Source organism: Tamandua tetradactyla, chromosome 21 (assembly GCF_023851605.1).
Source record: "Tamandua tetradactyla isolate mTamTet1 chromosome 21, mTamTet1.pri, whole genome shotgun sequence".
Classification (NCBI taxonomy): Eukaryota; Metazoa; Chordata; class Mammalia; order Pilosa; family Myrmecophagidae; genus Tamandua; species Tamandua tetradactyla.
This window is the reverse complement of record NC_135347.1, coordinates 50,034,789-50,060,124: the sequence shown is the minus strand read 5'-3', so window position 1 is coordinate 50,060,124 and position 25,336 is coordinate 50,034,789. Positions and strand designations below refer to the sequence as shown.

Here is a 25,336-nt window from a genome sequence, read left to right as displayed (position 1 = left end):
ATGTCTTTGGAGAAACATCTATTCAAGTACTTGGGCATTTTTAATTGGGATGTTTGTTTTTTGTTACTGAGTTTAGGTTTTCTTTATATATTCTGGATATTAAACTCTTCTCTGATGTACAGTTTCCAAATAATTTCTCCCATTCTGTAGCCTGTGTCTTTACTTTCATGATGAGGTCCTCTGATGCACAAAAAAAATTTTAAGCGATTTTACTGTTCATATACCATACAATCAATGGCTTTTAGTATAATACAGAGTTGTACATTCATCACCACAATCAATTTTTGAACATTTTCATTATTCTGAAACAGATAAACCCCATACTCCTTACCAGTCACCTCTCAATCCCTCTAGCCTTCCTTAGCCCTACATAATCCCTAAACCAGTTCTGTCTCTATAGATTTACTGATATTTAAAAAATACTAAAATATTACTGTTAACTACAGTCTACAGTTTGCCTGAGGTGTATTTTTCCCACATTCTAATCTATTATTAACACTGGGTTAATAATAGTTCATGAAAGAACATTCTTACATTTGTACTATTCCCCACAGACATTGTCCACCGCAGGGTTCACCATGTTATACAGTCCCATGTCTTATCCTCTAGTTGCATACACAACCCCCAACCACCCCTTTCATCCACGTTCCAAACACAATTCAGTGCTGCTAAGTATACTCATAGTAATGCACTACGATCACCTCTATCACTATCCAAACATTTATAATCAATCTAAATAGAAGTTCTGCACGAATTAAGCATCAGGTTCCCATTCTCTATCCCCATTCTATCTCCTGGTAAACCTATATCTAGATTCTAACTTTATGAATTTGCTTATTATACTTAGTTCAAATGAGTGAGATCATACAATACTTGTTTTCAATATAATGTCCTCCAATTTCATTCATGTTGTCGCATGCATCAGGATCTCATTTGTTCTTACTGGTAAATAATGTCAAATTATATATATATAATATATACTAGTGTATATTACATATATATACACACAGCTCGTTTTGCTTATCCATTCACAGGTTGATGGTCATTTGGGTTGCTTCCATCTTTTGACGATTGCAAGTAATGCTGCCTTGAACATTTGTGTGCAAATATCGGTTTGCATCACTACCTTCAGTTCTCGTGGGTGTGTTATCTGGTAGTGGGACTGTCAGTTCATATGGCAATTCTATACTTAGCTTTTTGAGGAACTGCCAAACTGTCTAAAATAGCAGTTGCATCATTTTATATTCCTACCAGCAACAAATGGGTATTCCTCTTTCTCCACATCCTCTCCAACATTTACGGCTGTTTTTTAATAGTGGCTATTCTAGTAGGTGTGAAGTGATAGCTCATTGTAGTTTTAATTTGCATTTACCTAAGAGCTAGTGACACTGAGCATCTTTTCTAGTGCACTTTGGCCATGTGTATGCCTGTTTGGAAAAAGCCTATTCAAGTATTTTGCCCATTTAAAAATTGGTATGTCTGTCTTTTTACTGTTGAGTTGTAGGATTACTTTATCTGAAAATATTTCCAAATATCTTCTCCCATTACATAGGCTACCTTTTCACGTTCTTGACAAAGTCCTTTGAAACACAGAAATTTTTAATTTTGAGGAGGTTCCACTTATCTATTATTTCTTTTGTTGCTTGTGCTTTGAATGTAAAATCTAAGAAACCACTGCCTAACACAAGATACTGAAGGTGTTCCCTACATTTTCTTCTTGGAGTTCTGTGATCCTGGTTCTTATATTTATATCTTTGATCCATTTGAGTTAACTTTTGCTTAAGGTATAAGGTAGGGTTCTTCTTTCATTCTTTTGAATATGGATATCCAGTTTTCCCAGCACCATTTGTTGATGAGGCTGTTCTGTCTCAGCTGGGTAGACTTGGCAGCTTTGTTGAATATCAATTGGCCATAAATGGAAGAGTCTATTTCTGAACTCTCAATCTGATTCCACTGGTCAGCATATCTATCTTAAGTCAGTACCATGCTGTTTTGACCACTGCAGCTTTGTAATATGCTTTAAAGTCAGGAAATGTGAGTCCTCCAAACTCATTCTTCTTTTTCGAGATGTTTTTTACTATTCATGACCCCTACCCTTCCAAATAAATTTGGTAATGGGATTTTCCAATTTTGGAAAGTAGGCTGTTGGATTTTGATTGGATTACATTGAATCTGTAAATCAATTTGTGTTGACATCTTAACGCTATTTAGTCTTCCAATCCATGAATATGGAATGTCCATGTTCTTCCATTTAATTAAATCTGTAAGCAATATTTTGTAGTTTTCTGTGCACAAGTCCTTTGCATCCTTGATTAAATTTCTTTGTAGATATTTGATTCTTTTGGTTGCTATTGTAAATGGATTTTTTCCCTTGAGTTCCTCCTCAGTTCGTTCATTACTACTGTATGGAAACACTACTGATTTTTGCATATTGAGCTTGTATTTTGCAGCTTTGCAGAAACTTTTTATTAGCTCTAGTAGTTAATTGTATGATTTCAATTTTTTTTAACTTATTGAGACTTATTCTGTGACCCAACATATGGTATAAACTGGAGAATGATCCATGTGCACTTGAGAAAAACATATATTCTGCAGTTATTGGGTGGGGTGTTCTATATATGTCTGTTAAGTTTAGTTGGTTTAAACGATTGCTCAAGTCTTCTATTTCATTATTGATTTTCTGTCCAGATATTATATCCATTATTGAAAGTGGCTTGTTGAAATCTCCTATTATTTTCTATCTATTTTTCCCTTCAAATATGTCAATATTTGCTTCATATATTTGGGGCTCTGCTATTAGGTGCATATTTATTTATAATTATTATGTCTTCTTGTTGAATGAATCTTTTATTGGTATAAAGTGGCCTTCTTTGTCCATTGTAAGTTCTCAACTTAAAATACATTTTATCTGATATTAGTATAGCTACCACAGTCCTCTTTTGGCTACTATTTGCATGATATAGTTTTTCAATCCTTTCACTTTCAACCTAGTTGTGATTTTGAACTTCAGTTTAGGTTATACTTTTTTTTAATCCATTCTAACAAGCTCTATCTACTCCTGAGGAAACAGACAAAACCAAATTATGGTACATTCTGGCTTATATTCAACAAACTTGTCAGAAAGAGAAGTTCAGGAACTGTTTCAGATTAAAGCAGACAGAAAAGGTATGACATGAGAGACAAATGCAACAGGTCAACTGGAATTTTCTTTTGGTGAAATCTGTATAAAGTCTGTAGATTAGAATACAGCATTGTATCAAAGGAAATTTCCTTATTTTGATCATTGTACAGTGGGTATGAATGTCTGTGTTCTTACGAAACATGTACTCAAATATTTAGGTACAAAGGGCCATAATATATGCAACTCAAACGTTTCAGAAAAAATATATTATAAAGCAAATGCAGTATAATCTGAGTAAAGTAATATATGGGAATTCTTTGTACTACTCTTGCAACTTTTTCTATAATCTGAAGTTACTACAAAATAAATATTTAAAAGAAAAAAGTAAAACACATCTGAAAACATCAAAAGCAAAACAAATCACCACTTTAATATCCTGCCTGAGGAGCCAGAGACTTATTGTACCAATACAAAATGAAGAATGTAATATTAAATATGGACAGGAAGTCTAAGGACCATGGCGTTGGCACTACTAATACAAAGAGGGGTTTGGGGGGAAAATCCCTAGTTAATATTTTTGTTCCTGTTTCATAGAGACCCTATATTTTTGCTAGAACGTCATCAGTTTCCTATGTTTTTTCCTTGTTCTCCTAATTCTTTTTATAAGAATGTTTTCCTTGGTATATATTCAGGATGATGTCCTCTTTCTCTTTCTGAAGAGAAATTTTTTTTCCCTACTAACATTCTTGAGTGAGGGGAGATTTATCCAGTTGTGGTGTGTATTAAGCAGCAGCATGCTTCTAACTGTACTATTTCTTTGTATGTGTGCTGGTTAAATGCCCATTTAAGACTGACCATTGGACAGTAGTTTGATGTGCACTACTCTTAGTCTAATTCCTCATGTTTATCAGGCTCTAAAATAATGCAGGGTTGCTGACCTGATACAGCACATGCTCCTACCCACAGTGCTTGATTCTGTGAACCCTGAAGAGATGAAGTACTGAAAAACAGCAAAAATTGCCAGAATGCACTTCTACTACAGCTCTTCTCATTTCTGTCTCTAATATTCTTTACTGGAACAATGCACCATCCTTAACATAACTACTCCTAAACACTGCCTACCTTTCTATATAGCTTTTGGGAGATAGAGTCTGTGGACGAGAGTATAAAAGGAGGTACTGATGGGGTGGGCAGCCTCTGAGTGCTATCTGGCTGTCTGCAATGGGCAGGAGATGGATGGATGGCTGAAGTAAGAGAAAAGGGTTTTCCTTCTACATGGAAAGGCTTAACATAGAGTGGACCACTGATTGTGCATTTAATCTTTAATCCAGTTTCATCAGACATGCAGATAATGGAAACTCCACATTCTGGCATAGGAAGATTATTGAGATTGAGTTTTCAATGCTACAAACATTTTTGTCTTTCGCATTCTTACGGGTATTTTAATAGGAAACAGAAGAAGTTTATCTTGAGATACTAGCCAGATGCCATTTAAAATCAAATGAATTGGTAAAGGCAAATAGCAAGAAGCAACAAGAAATGAGAGCTTTTGAAAAGCATTTCATCAAACTGAAAATTTTGGAGGAGTAAAGACATTCACATTATAACATAATACCTGGCAAAACAGTATCTAAGCAAGCAGATCTGCTGAAATTAAATAGTCTATTAAAGGCTCAAAGGGAAGTAACATCATCATTCTCTTCAAACCAAATTAATTTCACTCAAATAACAAATGCTATAGGTATTAACTAAGAAAGAGGTAGGTAATATAAATTAACAATTTTTTTTTCCTCTAAAAATAAGACAGTTACCAACTATTTTCTGGGAAGAAAGTGATTTCTGCTTTAGAATAGTATGTATAATGGATTTAGAATGAGTCTTCCTATACTATACACACCTCAACTGAAGTTTAAATTAACCTTAAACACTGGATCAGTTTCATGTTTATTTAGCAGTAAGGCCACTGTCAGTCAATGAAGGTGACTTTGTGCATATTAGCAAAAGGCACCCCTTCAGCTATCCCTAGGCTTCACGAATGGAACACAAGTTATATTTCAGATACTACACAAATGTAGTATCTGAAATATAACTTGTATATATAAATAAAGTATATTTCACATACTACACAAATGTACATAGCAGTCTTCTCTTATACTTGGAGGAACTCAAGATTTCAAAGTCAAGATAGAAAGCATCCTCAGGATCATATTAACTTTAAGATTGATGGCTTAATTCAACTCGTGCATATATTTATGTGATATTATTATGAGAAAAAATAGTTGCGTAATCAAACCATTGACAGAAAACATGTAAGGAAAATTCCCTGGATGTCAGGTACATAGATAGGATATCCAAGGATAGCAATTTAGCTCACAGGCACAAGGCAAATATGCACTTGTTTCTTGGGGCAGTTAGAGACCAAAGCTAGGTGTAATCAGTACAACAAATAAAATCATAATATCTTGCAAATCTCTGACAGAGAATAATCCTTAATGGCAATTTAGAAATTATAATAGCTATTATGAAGTAGAAATATAGAACACTATATAAATGCTACACAAATCATACTTTTTCTATCTTTAGTTTTGAAAGTCTGGTAATCTAAAAAGAATGCATGTTTCTGTTAGATCTTCAAGCAAAAAATATATTTAAAAAAATATTTGTATTTTTCAAAATCATATATATAAAGCATCTATTTTGAATGATGACTGTAAAAAAAGTTAATACAAATTACCAGGGTTTCAAAAGCAACTTTTTATTAGTGTTAAATCTACAAGTTGCAATAATAATAATATAATAATTATTATTATTATAACAAATATTTATACTCACTGAATTGGCATTTGTTGGGTTTGGCCAAGGTCTACCACCGGCTGGACCCCTATAAACGATATACCAAATGAACTTTTATCCTAGCTTTGAATTTTTGACAATAAGCAATAACAAACCATAAAACTTAACTTTCCAAGTGAGTTACCTTGCAGCTCTAGTTCAGTACTGAAATTACTCTTTTAATTGTTAGATAAAAATTTTTATTTCATTAAACAGTTTTCTCCCCAAATCAAATTACTTTCAGTTAATCCAGTTTTATTTTAATATTAAATTTAGTTATTGTAATAAGCATTAAAAGTAGTAATCACCATATAGCTGTAAATATATATATATATCTAAATAATTATAAAACAAACTTTTAAGGATAAAAGCATTAATTATGAAATAAATTTAAACTATAATGTGGCATCAATATAAATGTCACCTGTATCTCATTAAAAATGAAATTATTTGTAAAATTTTATATGTATAAAATAATTGTTCATATTAAGCTACAAATAAATGTAAATAAAAGGTGTGTAAATGTGCCTCCCTTTCGAAAATCACATCTTATAGTGAATCATACATGTTACTTTATATATCTATATATCAATCTATCTTTCAGTGCCATTCATGAGTTAGTTTTTGGATATGCTATTTCTGTGTTTTTTTTTTTTTTTTTTTTTAACTAAAGGAATCACAGTTCATGTTTTCATAATTTTAGGTCAAGATGGTGGATGGTGTAAGTCTTGGAAAAAGCAGGAGGTAATACCTGCCAAAGTTTGCCAACATATTACCTCATTTTAGGGTGGTGGAGAAATTTGTATTTCAGAGCTTAGAAGGATATGAAGTAACTTAAAAAGATTTTAAGACAAAATTAATCCCCAGTTAATTCAATCAAAACCTAATATATTCATGCTTTATGACAAAGTATCCTCAAATAAATACCGATTGATGAAACACAGGTTTCTGTCAGTTGATCCTTTGTAATTAGGGTCACTCAAAATCTCCTGTCCTCTAAAAGCTAAGACAATAACATTTTTAAATAAGAAAACATGTCCCCGGTTTCTTATTCCAGGGACCTTAAACCTAATATTCTAAATGCTAGATAAACAGGTTGTTCGTTATTTATTATATTACCCTTATTTGCTTGAATATTTAGAATGAGTTTTGGTTTGGGTTAGGGCTTCTCCAGGGGTGTAAACAGCAAGCAAGCACACTATTAAACATGCCCAGGGGGAGTTTCTTTGCATTTCTGCTTGAGGAATAGAAGGAGAAAATAAGGACTTGACCAAAAATATTGCATGCACCACATAAAGAGAAGGTGGAAGGTACTTATATTGCCTATGGAAACTGCTGCCCCAAGATTATTGTTATAACTATCATTTTATAATTAGTTACAGGAACACTTTGGGCATACAATTTGTTTAGAAATACAGAACATTGGGAAACATTTATCTTAACACAACATAAAAATAAATAGCATATCCAAATCATGACAAAAATTTATATACTATTTTTTATGTAGGTGATGATCTCATAATTTTGAAACATGTCTAAACAAGGACTGCATGAATAAGATGTATTATATAACATAAAATAACTTTTTATACATTTTAATTAATAAATGCTAATTTGTATATTTATATTAAATAACATTTTAATATTATAAGAGGTTAAAAAATAATTTGCATTGACAAGAAAAATTTCACCCAACATTATCATTGTCTTAGAAACATATTTTAAGTTTCACAAATAGCACTGAATGACATATGGGTTATAAGAGTGACTGGTTCTATTAGAACAACTACTCAAACTCAGAAATTCCCAATCCTTTGAAGCCATCAGTATTATCAAGAACGTATTTTATAAAGCATAATGCAAGACATAATTTTGAATGGGAATTTCTGAAGTAGAATCAGGTTACACTCATTTAAAAATAAAGAGAAAAATGTTTTCTAAAGAATTCTGTATTTTTTGGTAAGGGTGTATGGATGTGATAAGATCAAAGTCACAATGACTACCAAGGATTAAAAAACCTTAATTAAACCTTCCTTTCCTCTGTAATTCACAGTCATTTTATTTCAAGATAATAACTATACAAACTGTAGTTCTAGAGGATATAATCTGAAACAAGAAGATCCTTTGAAATGCCTTTTTCCTCTTAGTTTCCATAAAATAGTAAGGTATCAAAGGTGAACTAGAAATGCTTTAATGCTGAATCCTTTATTCTTTGGGAATTTATATAAATGTAGTTAATTTAGAAATACACTACTATTCGAGTTTCCTTTAAAAATAATCTATAATGTACCTGAGAATATTTTTATTCTGGCAATATTTTATAAATTCTACTTTAAATTAAAATCTAGCTTTTACTTTAACAGATATGATATTAGTTATAGAAATACTAAAATAATCCCTATTTTAAGTGTAAATCACACTGTAATTGATCTCATGTTTAGGACAAGGAAGTGTAAAGATTAAATCAGCATAATCCATTTCTTTGGAGGTAGTCAATATTTTTTAAGAGCAAAATCATAAAAATTTTGTTCCAAATGGTTTACACTATGATATTATTACTTTAGAGATCAGGGTTGGGTATTTTTTATTGTCATTTATAATTTCATTGATAAATAATAAAAAGTGACAAGTTAAAGAAAAATCATCCAGATAGGACTCTCCAGTATACAAAAATTTTAGACTATTAGAGATAAGATGTTGCTTAGGGCAACACCATTCTAATACTTTTCTCCTAGATTTTTAAATTTCCCAATATATAAAAGAAATGACATGAAGAAAGCCTAAAATAGAAATACTTGTCTGTACGTAGTAAAGCTTACTTTATTATTTTATTTCCTCAATCAAATTTACTTATTTTGGGAATTATAGTGTTAGAAATGAGCTATTTTTATTTGATTGTGGCTCTTAACTCTTTGGTAGACTCAAGGTCTCTGCCATGAAGTTAACTATTTGTAAACAAGTCCTTAAATCTATCAAAAGGGTTAAGGTAGCTGGAAATCCAAAGTTTTAGAGCTGAGGGAGTCTTGAAGACCCTCTTGACTATTGCTAGTGGTACAAATGTACTTTATTTTAAAGACAGTTACATTATGACATGAACTTCAATAAAGTCCACTAATTGAGTACAATGGAGATAATGTTTCTTCAAATTCACGTTTGCTTTCTTAGGACCAATATCAGTACTAGAAGAATTCTCTTTGGTTGGATCTTACACTTTAGAACTTTCCCTGTAATAGAGTTTACACAATATTTGCATTTTCATTGTCCTTGAAGGAGTCCAAATTTATAAACTGAAAATGGCATAAGGCCCCAAATAAAAGGCAATAGTAACAAGTCATGGAAATCTGAGTCTGTAAGGCTTAAACGTTCTTAAGAACTAGAAATTATATAAATAGTAAAACATTATGTAATAGAAAAATTTTGAAGCATCTGTATCTGGATTTATCTAAATGAGAAACCCAACCAAAATATCAACAAAAATAATATTAAAAATTTCAACCATACTTTTAGTCTCCAAAATCTAGGGAATTAAATGTACCCATATGTATATGTTTAAGTGTAAGTAAGAATGGAAATAGAAAATTTTAAGCAGCTATTTGAGTCTCCCAATGGTCAGAGCAAGATTTTTCCCCCTTCCTATGAGCAAAAATAAGTTGAATTAAAATTGGCCATGTAGCAATCATAATGCAGAGTAATATACAGAATGATATTAGATACATGAATATTTAATGATAATTCTGATTGATCATACCATTCAAAATATATATTCCTTATATCTGTTATATTTCAAAGTGAAAATATCTGGTAGGCAAATTTTATTTATTATCTCCATCCTACAAGTAAGAATTTCAGCCTTTGACAGAAGCACAAATTATCACTCACCCATTTCTATAGTAACCATTATAAAAGTCTAAGCTTTTGAAGAATTTAAGAAGAGTCAAACTCCATGTCTATCCATTTTTAGTTTAAAGTGAAAAGAGAAGATAGGAAAATATGACCTACTTTCTCCCCTGTTCTGCTAGTTATGGGTCTGGCTGGTACCCATCTATTAACCTATTTTCTATTTTAGGCAAAATTGCTTTCCATGAAAATGGTTTCAGATGATTAAAAAACAATCCCTACAATACATAAAAAAGAGCGTATCTGACAGCATGTCTTCAATGCCATTAAGAGAAGGCAGAGTTATTTAATTTGACATGTAAGTAACCAAAACATGGACTTAAGGAAAATATATTTGAGAGCCCACCCACAACCCTATGTGGAACACATTCGTTATTTCTGGTAACTTTTCTTTAGGCCACAGAATGGAACTGATTCTATTATGTAAAGTCACTAACAAGAACTTGGTCTTTATGCAACTTTGAGGGCAAGGTGAATAATGAAAAATAAATTTAAAATCCTTCACAAATTCCACTATATTGCCTGATAGAAACAAACTGCTCTCTATATGTTTGAAAAGTTCTTTTCAGTGAAACCTTTTCGTCTATTTTTTACCTAAGGACATTACACCATGGAAAGTTCTTTAATATGAGAAATACCAGAGAGAATTCTTCCTTTGTTGAGCGAGGTCCCAACAAAGCAAAAATAAAGACATATATATTTAAAAGAGTTTAAAACTTTGCTCTCAGGGATCATTATGCATCTGTTAAAATGAGGCTTAAACGATTCAATTATCTACTTCTACAGAGTTAAGTTCATGGTCATGGTGTCAACATCTCTTCATACTTTTGTCAACATTATTTGGGGACTATGTGTACGTTTAGGAAAGACATTTTGTGATGATTAAACAAATAAAACATGAAAATGAAAAAGTAAATAGGATAAAAGTTGGCATTTACAGCACCTGAAAATGGAAAAAAATTTAATGGTTGCAAGGGAAAGAATAAAAACATAGAGGACATGCTGTGAAAATGAACCAAACATTACAGCTCATTTTTATACTATATAGAGATTTAGAAGTTCAATTTTTTTCACAAAGTAGTGTTGCTTTAGTAGACAGTAAATAAAACACTTTAGTATAAACAGGATAATATAGCATTCTGCTTACATGTTCATTCCAGGCATTCCAGGGCCACCTAAAGCATTCAGTGGGGGTCTCATTGCACCTCCATAGTTCTGTAATGATAACCAAGGGTCAGACTACCACAAAACAAAAAAACAAAACCAAAGAGGAGGGGGGAAAGAAAGGAGAGCAGGTTAATGATTTCCCTACACAACTCCTGACTGGATAAGGCCTGTGCAATTCATTCTCTGAAGGGTCCACTCTTGTACGTTTGCTTCTATTTTAACAATTACTTCAGTTTGGTCTTTTAAAATTTATGTGGATATGTTAGATCATTAAAGTATGTTAAATGATTTAAGGTATGGTTGCAATTATAATAGTCGACATACTTTTATTCATTTCTTAGTATCTGTACAATAGTGAACTTTTTCAAATAAAAAATATTTTATAAATCCAGAACTTTGTTTTTAAAGGAAAGATTTATTCAACATGTTTGAAATTATCAGACCCAGAACAATTATATAAAGCCTAAACAGACAAACAAAACCCAAGTGAACCCAATAGAAGAAAGTTGAAAGGAAATTTCTGTCCCCAAAATAAATTTCCCAACACAGAAATTCACTAATATATAAATACACAAAAATACATGAAAACTAAAGTGTACTCAAAATACATTTATGAATTATAATGACAATAGGCTTCAGTGACTATTATGTGACTTCAAAACATGCACATCATATTAGCTTACTTTAGTTGTCATAAGGGCCCAAAGATTAATTTTATCATTATCATTACTTATTATTATGGTGACCATTTTCATCCTTGGCTTTTGGATACAACTATTACTGTAATCTTTCTGACTACTTTTTTTCAATTTCCTTTGCTGACTTCCTTTCATTTGGTAACTCTTTAAATGTAGTTTTCCCCCATGTTTAATCCATAGCAATCTTTTCAATTAAATACCCATTTTTTCAATAATCTTATCTGTCACTGTTTAATAAACAATGCCATGTCTTTTATCTTTTGTCATGATATATCTTCTAAGCTCCTAGATAACTCATAAGTTGAACACATGGGTCCTTTCCATTAGATACTATCCCACACTCAACATACCTAAAAGTAAACTCCATATTACCTTCTCAAGACTGTTTTTCATCCTGCCTTCTACAGTAAGTTGATGGTGTCATCTTTCACACACTAGTCCAGAAGTCTGAAAGTTCCTTGAAGTCTATTCCTTTTCCTTCAGTTCCCATATCTAGTCAGTCACCAAAGTCTATTACTGTGAATTAGCTTTTGAAATCGTGCTCTCCTTCCTATCACTAATCTTTGCCATTTGTCTGGTCTTAATTGGTCTCTCTGACTTCAGTCTCTCACCCTTCCGATCTGTTCTCCATACTGCCTCCAGAGCTTTCTTTCTAAATTTTAGTCCTATTCATGCCACGTGAAAGTCATGACTGCCTATACTGTCTATCAAATAAGTTTAAACTCCTCCACACATGGCTCTATGAAGCTTTTCACGGCTCAGACAAACCTATCTTTCCTGTCATTATTTCCTACAGTCTCAACTTCTTCCCCTTCTCCCAACCATACCCTCCAGCTGGTTAGATTTCTTGGCTCAGAAACACACACTTTTATACTTATGTTAACTCATCTCCCTTGGCCTTCTGAGTAGTGAATACTAAGCTGCCCAGGAAATGTTCAATATGAGAATGTCTAATTCCAGAGAGTAGGTTAGTTGATAAACTATCTGGTTGCATGCTAGTCTCATTGTTTACTTATACTTTAAGGAAATGATAAACTCCTACTTTCTATGTGCTATGTGATACTTGAAAGGTCTCCATGCACATTTGAGTCACTGCTTAAAGGAACAGGTATTTCCCTTAGCCTTTAAATCATGTGTGGTGGTGGCAGCAGCTGTACTATCAAGGGATCTCTGAGAAAAAAGTTATTGGATATAAAATGTGAATAGTAAAATATAATAGAAATGCATCACAGGAAGGTCTTACTTCACTGTTGGTTTTAGAGGATCTGTGTTTTATTTTATCAAGGAAAACAATTTTCCTTATATTTTGGACAAGACATCAGTTTGAATCTCTGTTGCCACTGCCCTCTTCCTCTGTATTTTTTCTAGATGTGTGATCTTGGGCCAATGAGTCTCTCAACCTTAATTTCCTTATCTGTAAAGTCATAATATCACCTCCTTTATAAGCTCGTTGGAGGATAAAATGAAATCACATAAAGCAACTATCACAGTGATTGGTGCTCAAAAAAAGTAGCTGCTAACTGTTTCTTCTCACCATTAATAAAGGATTAATTTAAATGAGTCCTCATCTCATTAGCTTTCCATGAACTCTCAACCCTAAGAGAATTACTTGCTTGCCCATGTAATAATTCCATAAGAGAGTATGCATATTTCTAGTCTAGACTTGTTCCTCCATATAATCATTTTTTTCTTCAGTTTATATCTCCTGCTAAACCATAGGCACCCTGAAGCAGGGACTGTGCTTTATTTATCTTTGTATATCTACTGTTCAAGTACAGTGTCTGGCACATAATAAGCTTTCAATAAATGATAGATAAATTAAACTGAACAGTCACAGGAAATCAGTAAGAGATGATTAAATATCTAACTTAATAGGTTTACAAAATACTTTCATTTTGTGAATGATCTAAAGCCAAAAGAAATCAGGAAGACAAAAAATAACAACTGGCTTTCCTAGTGGTATCAAAAAGACAGAATGGGAAGAACTAATTAGAAAAACTAAATTTTAAAGTTGATGGTAACTATACAATCCCATCTGGTCTAAACTTTACCCAATACAATATTCCTGACAAAATGGTTGTTCAGGCTCTGTTTGAAAAGTTTATGAAGATTTTCAGTGAATGGATGATTCAATTCCTAGAAAATCTTCCTTATACTGAGTTAAATCTTACCACCCTTTGCAGGATCAGCCTGTTTTCTCTTCACACAGTAGAACGTAATCTATTTTCATCCCACCATTTACCCACACCAAGTGTTTGGAAATTATGATTAAGTTCCTGCTTGTAGATTTCTGGAGGAACTAGAACAAGTTGGCTAGTAATGGTCAATTTCTCTGTTAACATATGACACTGAGCATGAACACAGGCTAGCTAAGTACATCTTATTATAAAAGCAAGCAGAAAAAGGACTTCAAATATAGTTGACTAAAAAAAAAATCAGCTTTTTCTATTAAAAGGAGGCTGTTAATAGGTAAGAGGTAGGCAAAACATGCTGGGATTTGAGGTCAAACTTTTATTTTTTCATTCATACATGTTTATTTTGTTTGTGCATAAAGATAGCGACAGTAATCCAGAGACTGTCTCTATTCTCCAACTACAATAAGGCAGATGGATCTGGTCTTGGGTAGCATCTGTGTAATTAAATATCTTTTATAAGAGTTATTTTTCCATTATCTTTCAATTTTTATCACAAAGCTCACAGTTTATAAGTGCATATTTTTATATATCAGATATTATAAAATAAATATCCCCTAAGAATCCCCCCATTTCAAATTATTTTACCTGACATTTTTTCCTGTGCTACCATTCATAAGAATAAGATTCTTGTTTCTACTTAAATACATGTTATGTATAAAAAAAAATTTCCTTTCCCCTTTTACACTTTGTGTACTGGGATTTTAAAATAATTATTGTAGGTTTTTCTAGTTACTGAGGTTAATTCATATAAAAGTACTTAATTTCCCTCAAATTAAAGTTTTTCTTTTTTTTTTTCCACATGGGCAGGCACCAGGAATATTTCCCTCAAATTAAATAGAAATAAATAACAAAGATTAAGCTAATTCAAATGGAAGAAATTAACTATTCTCTTTGGATGTGAAAAGGTAAAGGAAGAATTCACAATTACATAATAATTTAGTTATTAAAACTCATCAATAAGAGATTACTCACCTGAAATAGAAGCTTTGTTATTTTTTGTTGTAATTTACTTATAATACAAAACATATAGCATGTAGCTAGATATTAATAACATAAAGCATACATATCAGTATGCTTTTTAAATTTCTGCATCTTCAAATGAAATTTAAGTATGCTATAGCTTAGGTAAGCACTGGTATATATCTTCAAGCACTACAAAACTGACCTGCAAATCAGACTCTAGTTTATAAATGGTGCTAGAAATATTGTGCTGGGAATGACAAAACCCTAAAGAGCAGTTAGCTGAAAAATATATGAACTGCAAGAACAATGATAACTAAATTATAGGCTTGAAGTTTCTAATGTATAATTAAATTTTATCTATGAAGAAAATATTTTTAAAAAATCTTTAAATTCTGTACAGCCAAATTAGTTAGCTTAGTTTATTAGAAACTGAAAGTACATTCAGTCAACGAAGTATCCTATAGATCTAATAAATTCTAATTGCTATTAATAGCTTAATGATGATTGGTCACAGAAGTAATCATCTCCAATATAAATGGAAGTAGGGAAAGATTAAATTTAAATATCCAAATCACAGGTTTATAAGATCTTCTCTTGAAAAAATACATAGCAGAGAACTGAGCCTAAGTAAAAGAAATTGGTTTCTTCTGACTTTGGGGAGGCCACATATATTTATACAGTGAATTTTTTCCGTATCATATCATCTCTAAAAAAATTTGCTCATATGAGCCTTGTGTTTCAATATAATGAGTACACATTATTGCTGTTGTTTGGAAACTCCTAGGCCTAAGTCACATTATGTGGGTATTAGGTACATAATTCTCTGACTTGTTGAGGGACACAATGAAACATTAATTAAATTTTTTCATGTAGGTACATGAAATAAGTTCCTAAATTTATCAAAGGGAAAATTTCATTCATTTTTAAAATTTGCTTTAATTAAGTAAGGATGTTTGCTAGCTATCTGAACTATATGAAATTGCTGTTTTTGTAAATTAAAAAATGGTCAAATATTATCTATTTCATATGGTTCAAGCTAGTGTACAGATTCTAATTAATTGGTTCTGAAAATATTAGAATGAGAAATATTTAAAAGAATGAGACTACTATGCTACTTTTAAAAGCTAAAGAATATAAGTATTGATGGATAAATGCTAAACAAATGAATAAAACAAAAATTCAGAAGTACTATTTCAGCACAAGGAAATATGACCAAAAGTCACTGAAGTATAGCATCCAAAATGAATTTACAATATGATAAATATAAAAATAATAACACTTTTTTTTCTGAACAATATAATTGTACATTCTGAACAACTGTAATATTTCCAGAAAGAGGAAACCCTTATAATGCTGTTCTTGGAAGGGAAAAATAAAATTAATTTGTTCTTGATAACCAGCTTGATGACATGTTAATCTCTGACCCATGAGGCAGAAATTTAAAATTCTGGATTTTGAATTAGGTTTTTGAAATACAACCTTATAAAATTAATTTCTATCCCATGCAGTTTTCCTGAAATAGATGGAAGGATATTTTTAAACCAAATAGTGTGTATTCAAAATAGATATTTTGAAATAGTGTGCTTAAAATGTCACCCGCAGTTAGAACAGGCTTACCTCAGTGTTTTATTTCTGGAAAATTGTGTTAGAAAGATAGGCTAATTATACTGATAATATATTTCTTGTCCAATAAGACCTATTCAGTGTTTATTTCTAAAGAGTTCTCATTCTATAAAGAAATATGGTTATATATGGTAAATTATCAATAGCATTTTAAAAGATCCACAGAATTATACTATTTAATATTTTCAATCAACTAGGTTTTATTTAATTAAAATAACCATCTCTTCATCATATCTAACAAAAGGTGAATAGTTGTTATTTTATAATAATCACTATAGTGTATTTCTACACAGAATATTTTCTTAAGGCATACATGATAGCACCCTGTTAAAATATGGTTCATTATTATATCGATTTGGATGTGTCACAGATGTTATGTCCTCAAGAGCCTAACAATCCTGTATATCAAAGCATCACTGCATTAAAAAAAACATTGTTTCTTTAAGGTGAAGACCTAATTTCACACAGAGATTACTTACCTGTGGCCCTAAGGGCACCATCCCCCTTGGAGGAGTCATTCTCTGCATTGGCCCACCCATATTTGGATGACCTGAAGAAATCAAAACAGAAGTAGAGATTAGCAGCGAACATGAACACACCTTCGTCCCTGCTTGGTATTACAATGTCTTATTTTCAAATGGACAGCTTACTGATACCATCTTATCTTGGCTTCCAGTGCTTCTTTCTTTTACCAGCACCTAACCTACCCACACTCCCCATTAATGTCTTGCAACTGAAATTTTGTTCCTGCTCTGTGTTGAACTACTTGTCACATTACTCGCTTCTCTTTCTTTTGTCACAGTACAATAGAGCCCTAGATACCTGTGGTGTGTAAACATCCCTTGAAAGGATCTGACTGTTGGGTCTATTAAACTAATCAGGTCCCTTGTGTCTTAGTGCCCCATTTCCTTCTGTTCATCTTTCAGCCCCTCCATATGAAAAGTGTAGGGCCATGATAAGAGGTCACATAGATAACTTCAATTCTCACTTGTTAGATATTATACAAAATGTTTTCTGAAGTTACTAGCTAAAATATGGATTTCTGGATAATTTATATATTGTTTCCTTTGCTATTATTGCCCTCACTATCATGCATAAAGAGTTAGCTAAAAATATAGTGTTTAGCCATGTTACCTGCAAAAATACAACGAGTATAATTACGGAAGATTTACACAAATAAAATTTTCCTTTAAAAAATGAAGGCTTTCCTTTGAGATTCTACATATCAAATTCACTTTTACTTTAGAGTAGTCACCTTGTTGTCGAGTTGGGTCCATTCCACTGGGAAGTAATGGCTGACTCCCTGGGACACCTCCAAGTGCCTAGTATATTTAATAAAATAAAACAAAAAGTAATATTATAAATACTTATGAAATAAGTACTTTAACAACTCCCTTTTAAAACTGAACTATTCTCTCTGTAATACAACTGTATTTGTCTATTTCTCAACATTCCTTATATTTCACATTCATTCATAAATTTTATAGGTCTATATACCTAATGTTAGTTCTTAATTTTAAAAGATCCTACCTTTGTACAATTTTGTGATATATAAAATAAGTATTCTGGGGGAACAAAAGTCTAGTCAAGAATCGGCCTTTTCTTTCTGAGAAGTATGATGGCTTTTCTAAAAGGTAATTTACTAAGGGTATTGAAAAAATACTAATTTTGCTTCTTAAATGTAAGCTCTCTATTCCTAAAGAATATTTTAGACATTTGGGATTATAATATCAGCAGGCTAAAATGCCAAGGGCCCAATGAATATTGTTTTGCAGTCATATTTTCCCTAAGAAATTATTTAGAAAATAATACTCCAATTAAGTTCAAACAATTTAGCTTATAGAAGAGAGAAGTGAAATAGATGGCGATTAACAGACAGGGTTTGTTTTATGCTGGGGTACATTTCTGGATACATACTGATTCACAAGTTTCTATAAATAATTGTCTGAGCAGTACTTAGGGCTAAGCATGATTTATCCTGCTGATCCTATAAAGTATTCATGTAAATACATATACAAAAATCCTGATAATTGGTGAGAATTTCTATGAAGGATTTTTTAAAAATAAGGTTCACTTATTTAATATAGAGGAGGAAAAATCCTGTCTGAATTAGTTAAAATTTTTTAATACTTCAAAAGAAAATTAACATTAAATAACATAAGATATCCAGATCAGAAATATTTATTGTCATTTCAGGATATAATACAGGTCTGCCATTTCTCATACCATTTTTGGAACTATTTTGAACTTTTTTTTTGAACAAGCACACTCAATACCTATTTGAGTTCCTACTATATGTTCTGTTCTCTGCTTACCTCTCTAATCTAATTTCTAGCCACTGCAACTCATTTTCTAATGTCCAGCCATTTTAAATTTCACTTCTTCAATTCATGCATTCAATCAACAAATATCTAAATACAAACCATAAAAACTAAACTAAACTAAAAAAATCTCTCAAATCTATATTTTAGACTCCAATTCAGAACTTACTTACAAAATTCTTCCTTACTCTTAGTCTGGTATATAAGACTTTTATGTACTAAATGTTTTTTTTAACAACTTCTAACTTACGGAATAGTTTCACAACAGTACAAAGAATTCCCATATATCCTGACCCAGATTCCAATTCTTTATATTTCACTTTTGTCCCATCACTCTCTTTCCCTCTCTCTCTATATATACCTGTTATCATTAGTCTTTTTTTGGAGCCACTTGAAATTAAACTGAAGACATGATGCCTTATCATCCCTAAATACTGCAGGGCATAGATCCCAAAGCAAGGATGTTCTCCTACATAACCACAATACAACATTCCAAGTCAAGAAATTGACATTGATACAACACTGCCATCCAATCCACAGACCTCATTCAAATTTCACCATTGTTCCAACAATGTTTCTTTTTTCTTTTGGGGACCAAGATCACTTGGCACACATGCTCCATTTAGTTTTCTGTCTCTTCATTTCGAAACAGAGTATTTCCTTAGTCTTTCCTTCTCTCGCATATCTTCAACAATTTTAAAGAAAAGAAGCCTTAAGTTTCATACAATGACCATGTGATATTTTGTCATGACTCAGACTTAGGTCAAACTTAGCAGTAATCCCACAGAAATGATGCTGTACTTGTCAGTGTATCACATCAGAGGAAATATGATGGTCACTCCACCCCACTACTGACAGTGTTGGTGTCTGCCTTGTTTCTATACCATAAGATCATTATTTTTCCCTTTGTAATACATTATTATTAGTCTTAGAAGTATTCTGACTTTGTCAGTAGCCTCATCAATCCTTCATCCACTGGCCTTGGCCTCCACTGACAACTCAGAATCACTATGACAGATGCCAAATTGTGACATTCCATGTCCATCATTCCTTCTATATTTATTACTTGGTATTCCTCCGTAAGGAAGTGCTTTCCCTTCTTTCTCTATCTGTCTGTCTGTCTGTCTATCTATCTAATCAGTATGGACTCAGATTCCTATTTTATTTAATGGGTTGTAATCTATTACTATCATCATTTATTTCAATATTCAAATTATCCCAGATTTGGCCACTGGGAAGCCATTCAAGCTGACTCTCGGTATCCTTTTAACATGGCTCCATCATTTTTTGAGCATTTCCTTACTTTATGGTACATGTTCCAGGTATTTCTCAGAATCGACCTTTTCTCCAAAGGGCGCTGATTTCTTAGTGGAGGGAAGTACTTAGCAATCAAGATGTAAAGTTTTCAGAGTGTTAATTGCTATTTGAGTGTCATTACTTCTAGGCCCTCTTAGCAGATGCTGCTGAGGTCTAAGATCTATATAGCTTCTATGTACATACATACACACACACACATACATACGCATTTGTGTGCCTGTGTGTGTATATGGTATATATACATGCCATAAATTCACACTTTTCGACACAAATTCAACACCTCTAATTCCAATTCGATACTTCAGGATTGGTTTTAGCCTTCTTTCTTCATATGTTTGTAAATCTTTTCTCTAACAGTGAGAACCTGGCTTTCCATATCCTTAATATATTTACTTATTTGTTCAATGTAACCATCAATCACCCAACCACAATAGCCATTTCTTCTTTCTGTGTGAATCCTCCCTACTTCCAAAAAGTCCCAGCACTTAGGGAGGGGAAAGGCTTTTTGCCTGTTTTTATAGGATCTTATACTTCACTTTCATAGAATTCAAATACTATCATTGCTTGTTTCTTTTCTCTGTATCCCCAGCAGGCTGTAGGCTCTGTGAGGGCAGGGACCCCTCTGTGCCAAGTGGCACTAAATAATACATACTTATTTAAGAAATAAAAGGAATTAGGTTTAGAATGGACAATTTTAGGGACTATCAGTGATAAAGTTATAGGAATGGAATAGACTTCAAAGAATAAGAAGAAAAAAAGATTAAATATATAATTCTTTAAAAATACTAAGGAAAGGTAGGAAAGAAAACTGAAACTGGACAAGATGTTAGGAAGGGGACCAAGACCTCAAGAATGCATGCGAGAGCCTCAGAAAGGAAGAAGCATTACCAAGTTATAAACGACTGAAGTAGGATGAGGATTGAAAATAGAATTAATCAACATTATATTCATTTGTGAATTTAAAGTTGTGTTTTTAAGTCTCCAAGTGGTTAGAGGTTAATATTCTGAACTTTGACACAATTTCCAAGACTCACTGGAGATGTTTCATCACGTAAACATTTTCTTCAAAATTTCACTTTTTGTAGTTTATCTTGGCACATCAGATCCATTGACAAATCTTTCTCTGTTTCTATTCATCACTTAAATTATAGCAAAATCTTTATAGAAATCTTGATCAAGGTCAAGTTGTCTTTCAAAATTAATGCCTTTATCTAAATTTAATTCTTTAGTCATCAGTTTTTATCTTTTAGAATAAGTCAAATCTAAAACTTTCAAAGCACTTTTATCAGTCCATGGATGGCTTGTCAATAAAGGCAGAATTACTGCATTCTTTACACCTTTAATATCAAGAAAAATAAGTTAATAATATTGGGGTTGATATTATTATTCTTCACATGTAAAATATATTCCATTCATACTTGTTTGACAAAGTCCCAAATTTTGGCACACATTCTTTGCTCTATATAAGGTCTTCCTTTTCACTCTGAGAGAAAATACATTAATGATGAGGGTGCTTAATAACAAACACCATAACAAAAGTATATACTTGTGAGTCACTATATCTGTACTAGGAATTGTGCTAAATTCTTTCTATTTATTACTTTACTCAATCCTTATTCCAGTCCTATAAACTTATTATCATTAATCCTTCCTGATAATGAGAAACTGAGGTTTATAAGTGATACATAAGTAATTTGTTAATTTATCTAGGTTTATAAATGGTAAACAGCAGAGTCAGGACTTATAATTAGATCCCCATACTGTACTTCAAAAAAAAAGGCAAACTTATAATGTCCTCTACCTTCGTATGGGTATATCACAATCTAAAAAACTCAATATATATGCTCAAATTTTAATTAAAAAAACACAGCATCCTCGACTTAAATAAAATATGAAATTTTATTAAAACAGAAATAATTAAATGGATGAATTATTTGCTTCATAAAGGGATTATTTAGTATAAAAAGGATCCATCATATGATTACCACAGCAAGCCCCTCTAGGATCTTAAGATTCTGGAATATATTTCCCTGAATACCATTATACTGTCTATACATATAGACTAAATACTCAATGGTGATGAAAAAATAGCAATTTTTTCAATGCTTTTAAAATATAATTCGGTTAAAACGTTAATAAAATTTTTTTATGTACCCTTCAATTATATGAAATGACATAATTCTATTATATAATAAATATATTTTAGAGCTAGAAGGAATTGTAGAAATAACTCTCTCATTTTACAGGTAAGAAAACAAAGGCCCAGAAAGGTTAAGTGACTTACTCAAAGTCATACTGGTATTTGCATTGCTGGTATTTGGACCTAAGACACTTGACACGTTGAGGTCCTTTTAACAACAACCACTGTCATTTTTTTCTATAAAATGGAAATGTCAATAGAAAAGACATTAAAATATAGAAATGTTATATTTAATGTAGGAAGATATTTGTCTCCATAGCATAACTCACCATTTGATGAATGTATTTACTTATTTGTCTCTTTTCTGTTTCTCAACCACTGTAACTATGCTGTCCAACACATTAGCCCCTGCCACATGTGGCTATTTAAATTAACTAAAATTAACACAATACAAAATGTTCTTCAACTGCACTAGAACATTTCAAGTGCTCAAAAGTGCTCCAAATATCTAGGCTCCTATATACGACAACATTTCCATTGTCCCAGAAGATTCTTTTGGGCAGGGTTGCATTAGAATGCTAGCACCACAAGAGGAGAGACTTTCATTAGTTTGTTGATGAATGTATTCCCACATCTAGAACAGTTGGCACATAGTAAACATCAACAAATATTTGTTGAATGTTTTGGTATTTCTGAGAGTGACTTTGTATGGCCCTATGAGTTTTCTAAGCAAATATATGGCAATATGTATTTTTGTATTCGCTTATATCCAAAACGGGTATTTATGTGTGTGACAAAATGGCTATAAGAAATCTTTTGGCAAGAGAAGTAAATAAACCTTTACCAAAAATCTTTATAAAATTAGAATTTCAATTGGGTAGGACTGCACAGGATTCATTACATAAACTTTTCTTGGTTTGGGAAGTATAATGTATTTCATTTCTGCCATAAATATTGGATTTGTTAATTTCCTCTGTTCTGCAAGGGTAGAAAATATTTGGAAAAAGATATATATCCCAGGATACAAATCATAATTCAAAGCCATAAGGAAATAATATGTTCTCAATCCTGTTTCATTGGATTTCAAATAATAATTTACATATGTTAACAGTATAATTATTGTTAACAGCAAAAATATCAGGAGATCACAATGACAGAAGGGAACATTTTGAATTAGCCAAACAAGCTACTTTATACTTATATCACTGGCCACTAATTTATATTAAACAGATAAAATGTATTTAATTTTTAAAGTTATATATTTACTAAATTCATCATCTTTACAATTTCATATGTAGGTTCCTATTATTTACTCAATTAAATGCAAATTTCTGCTTAAGCAGCTGAGGTCTTTCTCTTATGTTTCCATACTGATACCAAATAAAAGTCAAACTCTGCATGTGAAAAATTATAAAGACAGAGAATTATTCATAAAGGGCATGTATGGTAAGTACCATTTATTCTGAATAAGAGCACATTTAAAAAAGAGGATGTATGCAATCTGTTTGAAATACAAGTACCTTGGTTAAACTGGGATATAGTAAATTTATTTTCAGTGTTCCAACAACTTTTTTTCTGTTCAAATACCTACTGTATTTTTCTCTATCAAAAAGTGGTGAAAAAAAGTCTCTTTAAGATTTGCCTATCCTTAGCATCCATTATGTTTTTCTTCTTATTCATGAATGTATTTAACATAACTAATAATTTTTTTCAATTCACAAGTGGAATGCAAAAGTTTAAAAAAACAGAAATCAAAAATAAAATCCCTCATATGCCCACCACCCAAAAAATAAAGGATTTAGTCTTTATAATCCTTTTGACAAAGGTTGTATATTGTGAGGGGGTGGGGGGCAGGGGTTGGCAGAAGTGGGAATTCTCTGAGTTCGTACATTTATATATCAAAAGTGATATACTATTTATAGCCAATTAAGCTGACTGTCCTCCTTTCCCCCTGGGGGCCTGGTGTACAGTGGCTGAGGAGGAGTTGCTTGATGGGTTGCCTGAAGGGCCTTGGAGAGAGCCCTTTCTTGTTGAAATTCATGTATGACCTCATGCTGTCCCAATCTAGACTCCAGACAGGTAACCCCATGGTACAGTAGCCAGGATCCATATTGGCCAAGTCATCCACTCCATCTGCACTAAGCTTCAAAACAAGAAGCATGTAACTGAGGTACTATGCAGAGTCAAATGCAGTTCTCTGGCTACCAAAAAAATCCATATCTCTAAGAAGTGGGACTTGACCAAGTTTAATGCTGACAAATTGGAATATATAGTAGCTGAGAAGTGCCTCAACCTGAATGATTGTGGTGTCGAACACATCTCCAATTGTGGCCCCTTGGACAAGTGGCAGGTTTGCACTCATGAAAGCCTTGCCAGGACTGCCCTCACTGGACTTGTGCCCACCAATAAATATCTCCTGGCAAAAAAAAGAGTGATTTTGTCCACAGACCACCACCAGGACATGGTGGACCTGAGTGCTAACTAAAAAGCTCACAAGGCCCCAATGAATTTGCATTCTTATCTTATGCTTACAAAGTCACCAACCTGTGACTATATGACATAAAAATTCAGAATGAATGAAAAAGGGACCTTGAGCATAACAGTCAGAGAGCCACCAAGACGAGAAAGGACAGAAGCAGGAAAAAAAATAATAGACTATATAAAATGCTTTTTGGCCTTTTTTTTTTCCATTAGGTATTAGATCATGTACATCTTATCAATAAATCTAATTGTATAATATGTCCTTTAATAATTGCATAATATTTCATCATATGGATATACCATAATTTACTTAACTATTCATCTATTATTGGAAGGTATCCTTTGACAGTTTCAGGAGAATGGCCATGCCATGTGCTTTTAGAATACCAAATTCAGTTTTAGAATACAAAATGGACAATAGACTTATTAACTATGCATCATTTAAATTCATATACCTGTTGACAATTTCAAGAAAATGAGAAAGCATAAATCCCCCAAATTCTATAGGGTCAATAAAACAACAGTTTAATGATCTTTGGTGTCACTTCATCTGCTTGGTAGTTTCTTTATTTTTGCCTGAC

At 32.2% G+C, this 25,336-nt stretch overlaps 1 protein-coding gene and 1 pseudogene across 19 annotated transcripts in view; one reads left to right on the top strand and one right to left on the bottom strand.

Annotated features, from left to right (window-relative positions):
- Nucleotides 1-25,336, bottom strand: part of SSBP2 (single stranded DNA binding protein 2) — a 345,880-nt gene that overhangs the window by 40,700 nt on the left and 279,844 nt on the right. For all 19 annotated transcript variants that reach the window (XM_077139285.1, XM_077139283.1, XM_077139269.1 and 16 more), the window contains 4 exons: nt 17,752-17,818; nt 16,976-17,046; nt 10,998-11,065; nt 5,954-6,002 (listed from right to left, as the gene is read on the bottom strand). In XM_077139285.1, the coding sequence (XP_076995400.1) occupies nt 5,954-6,002; nt 10,998-11,065; nt 16,976-17,046; nt 17,752-17,818 (255 nt within the window). The remainder of the gene's footprint in view (nt 1-5,953; nt 6,003-10,997; nt 11,066-16,975; nt 17,047-17,751; nt 17,819-25,336) is intronic.
- On the top strand, nt 24,191-24,296 carry LOC143665839 (small nucleolar RNA SNORA70; annotated as a pseudogene).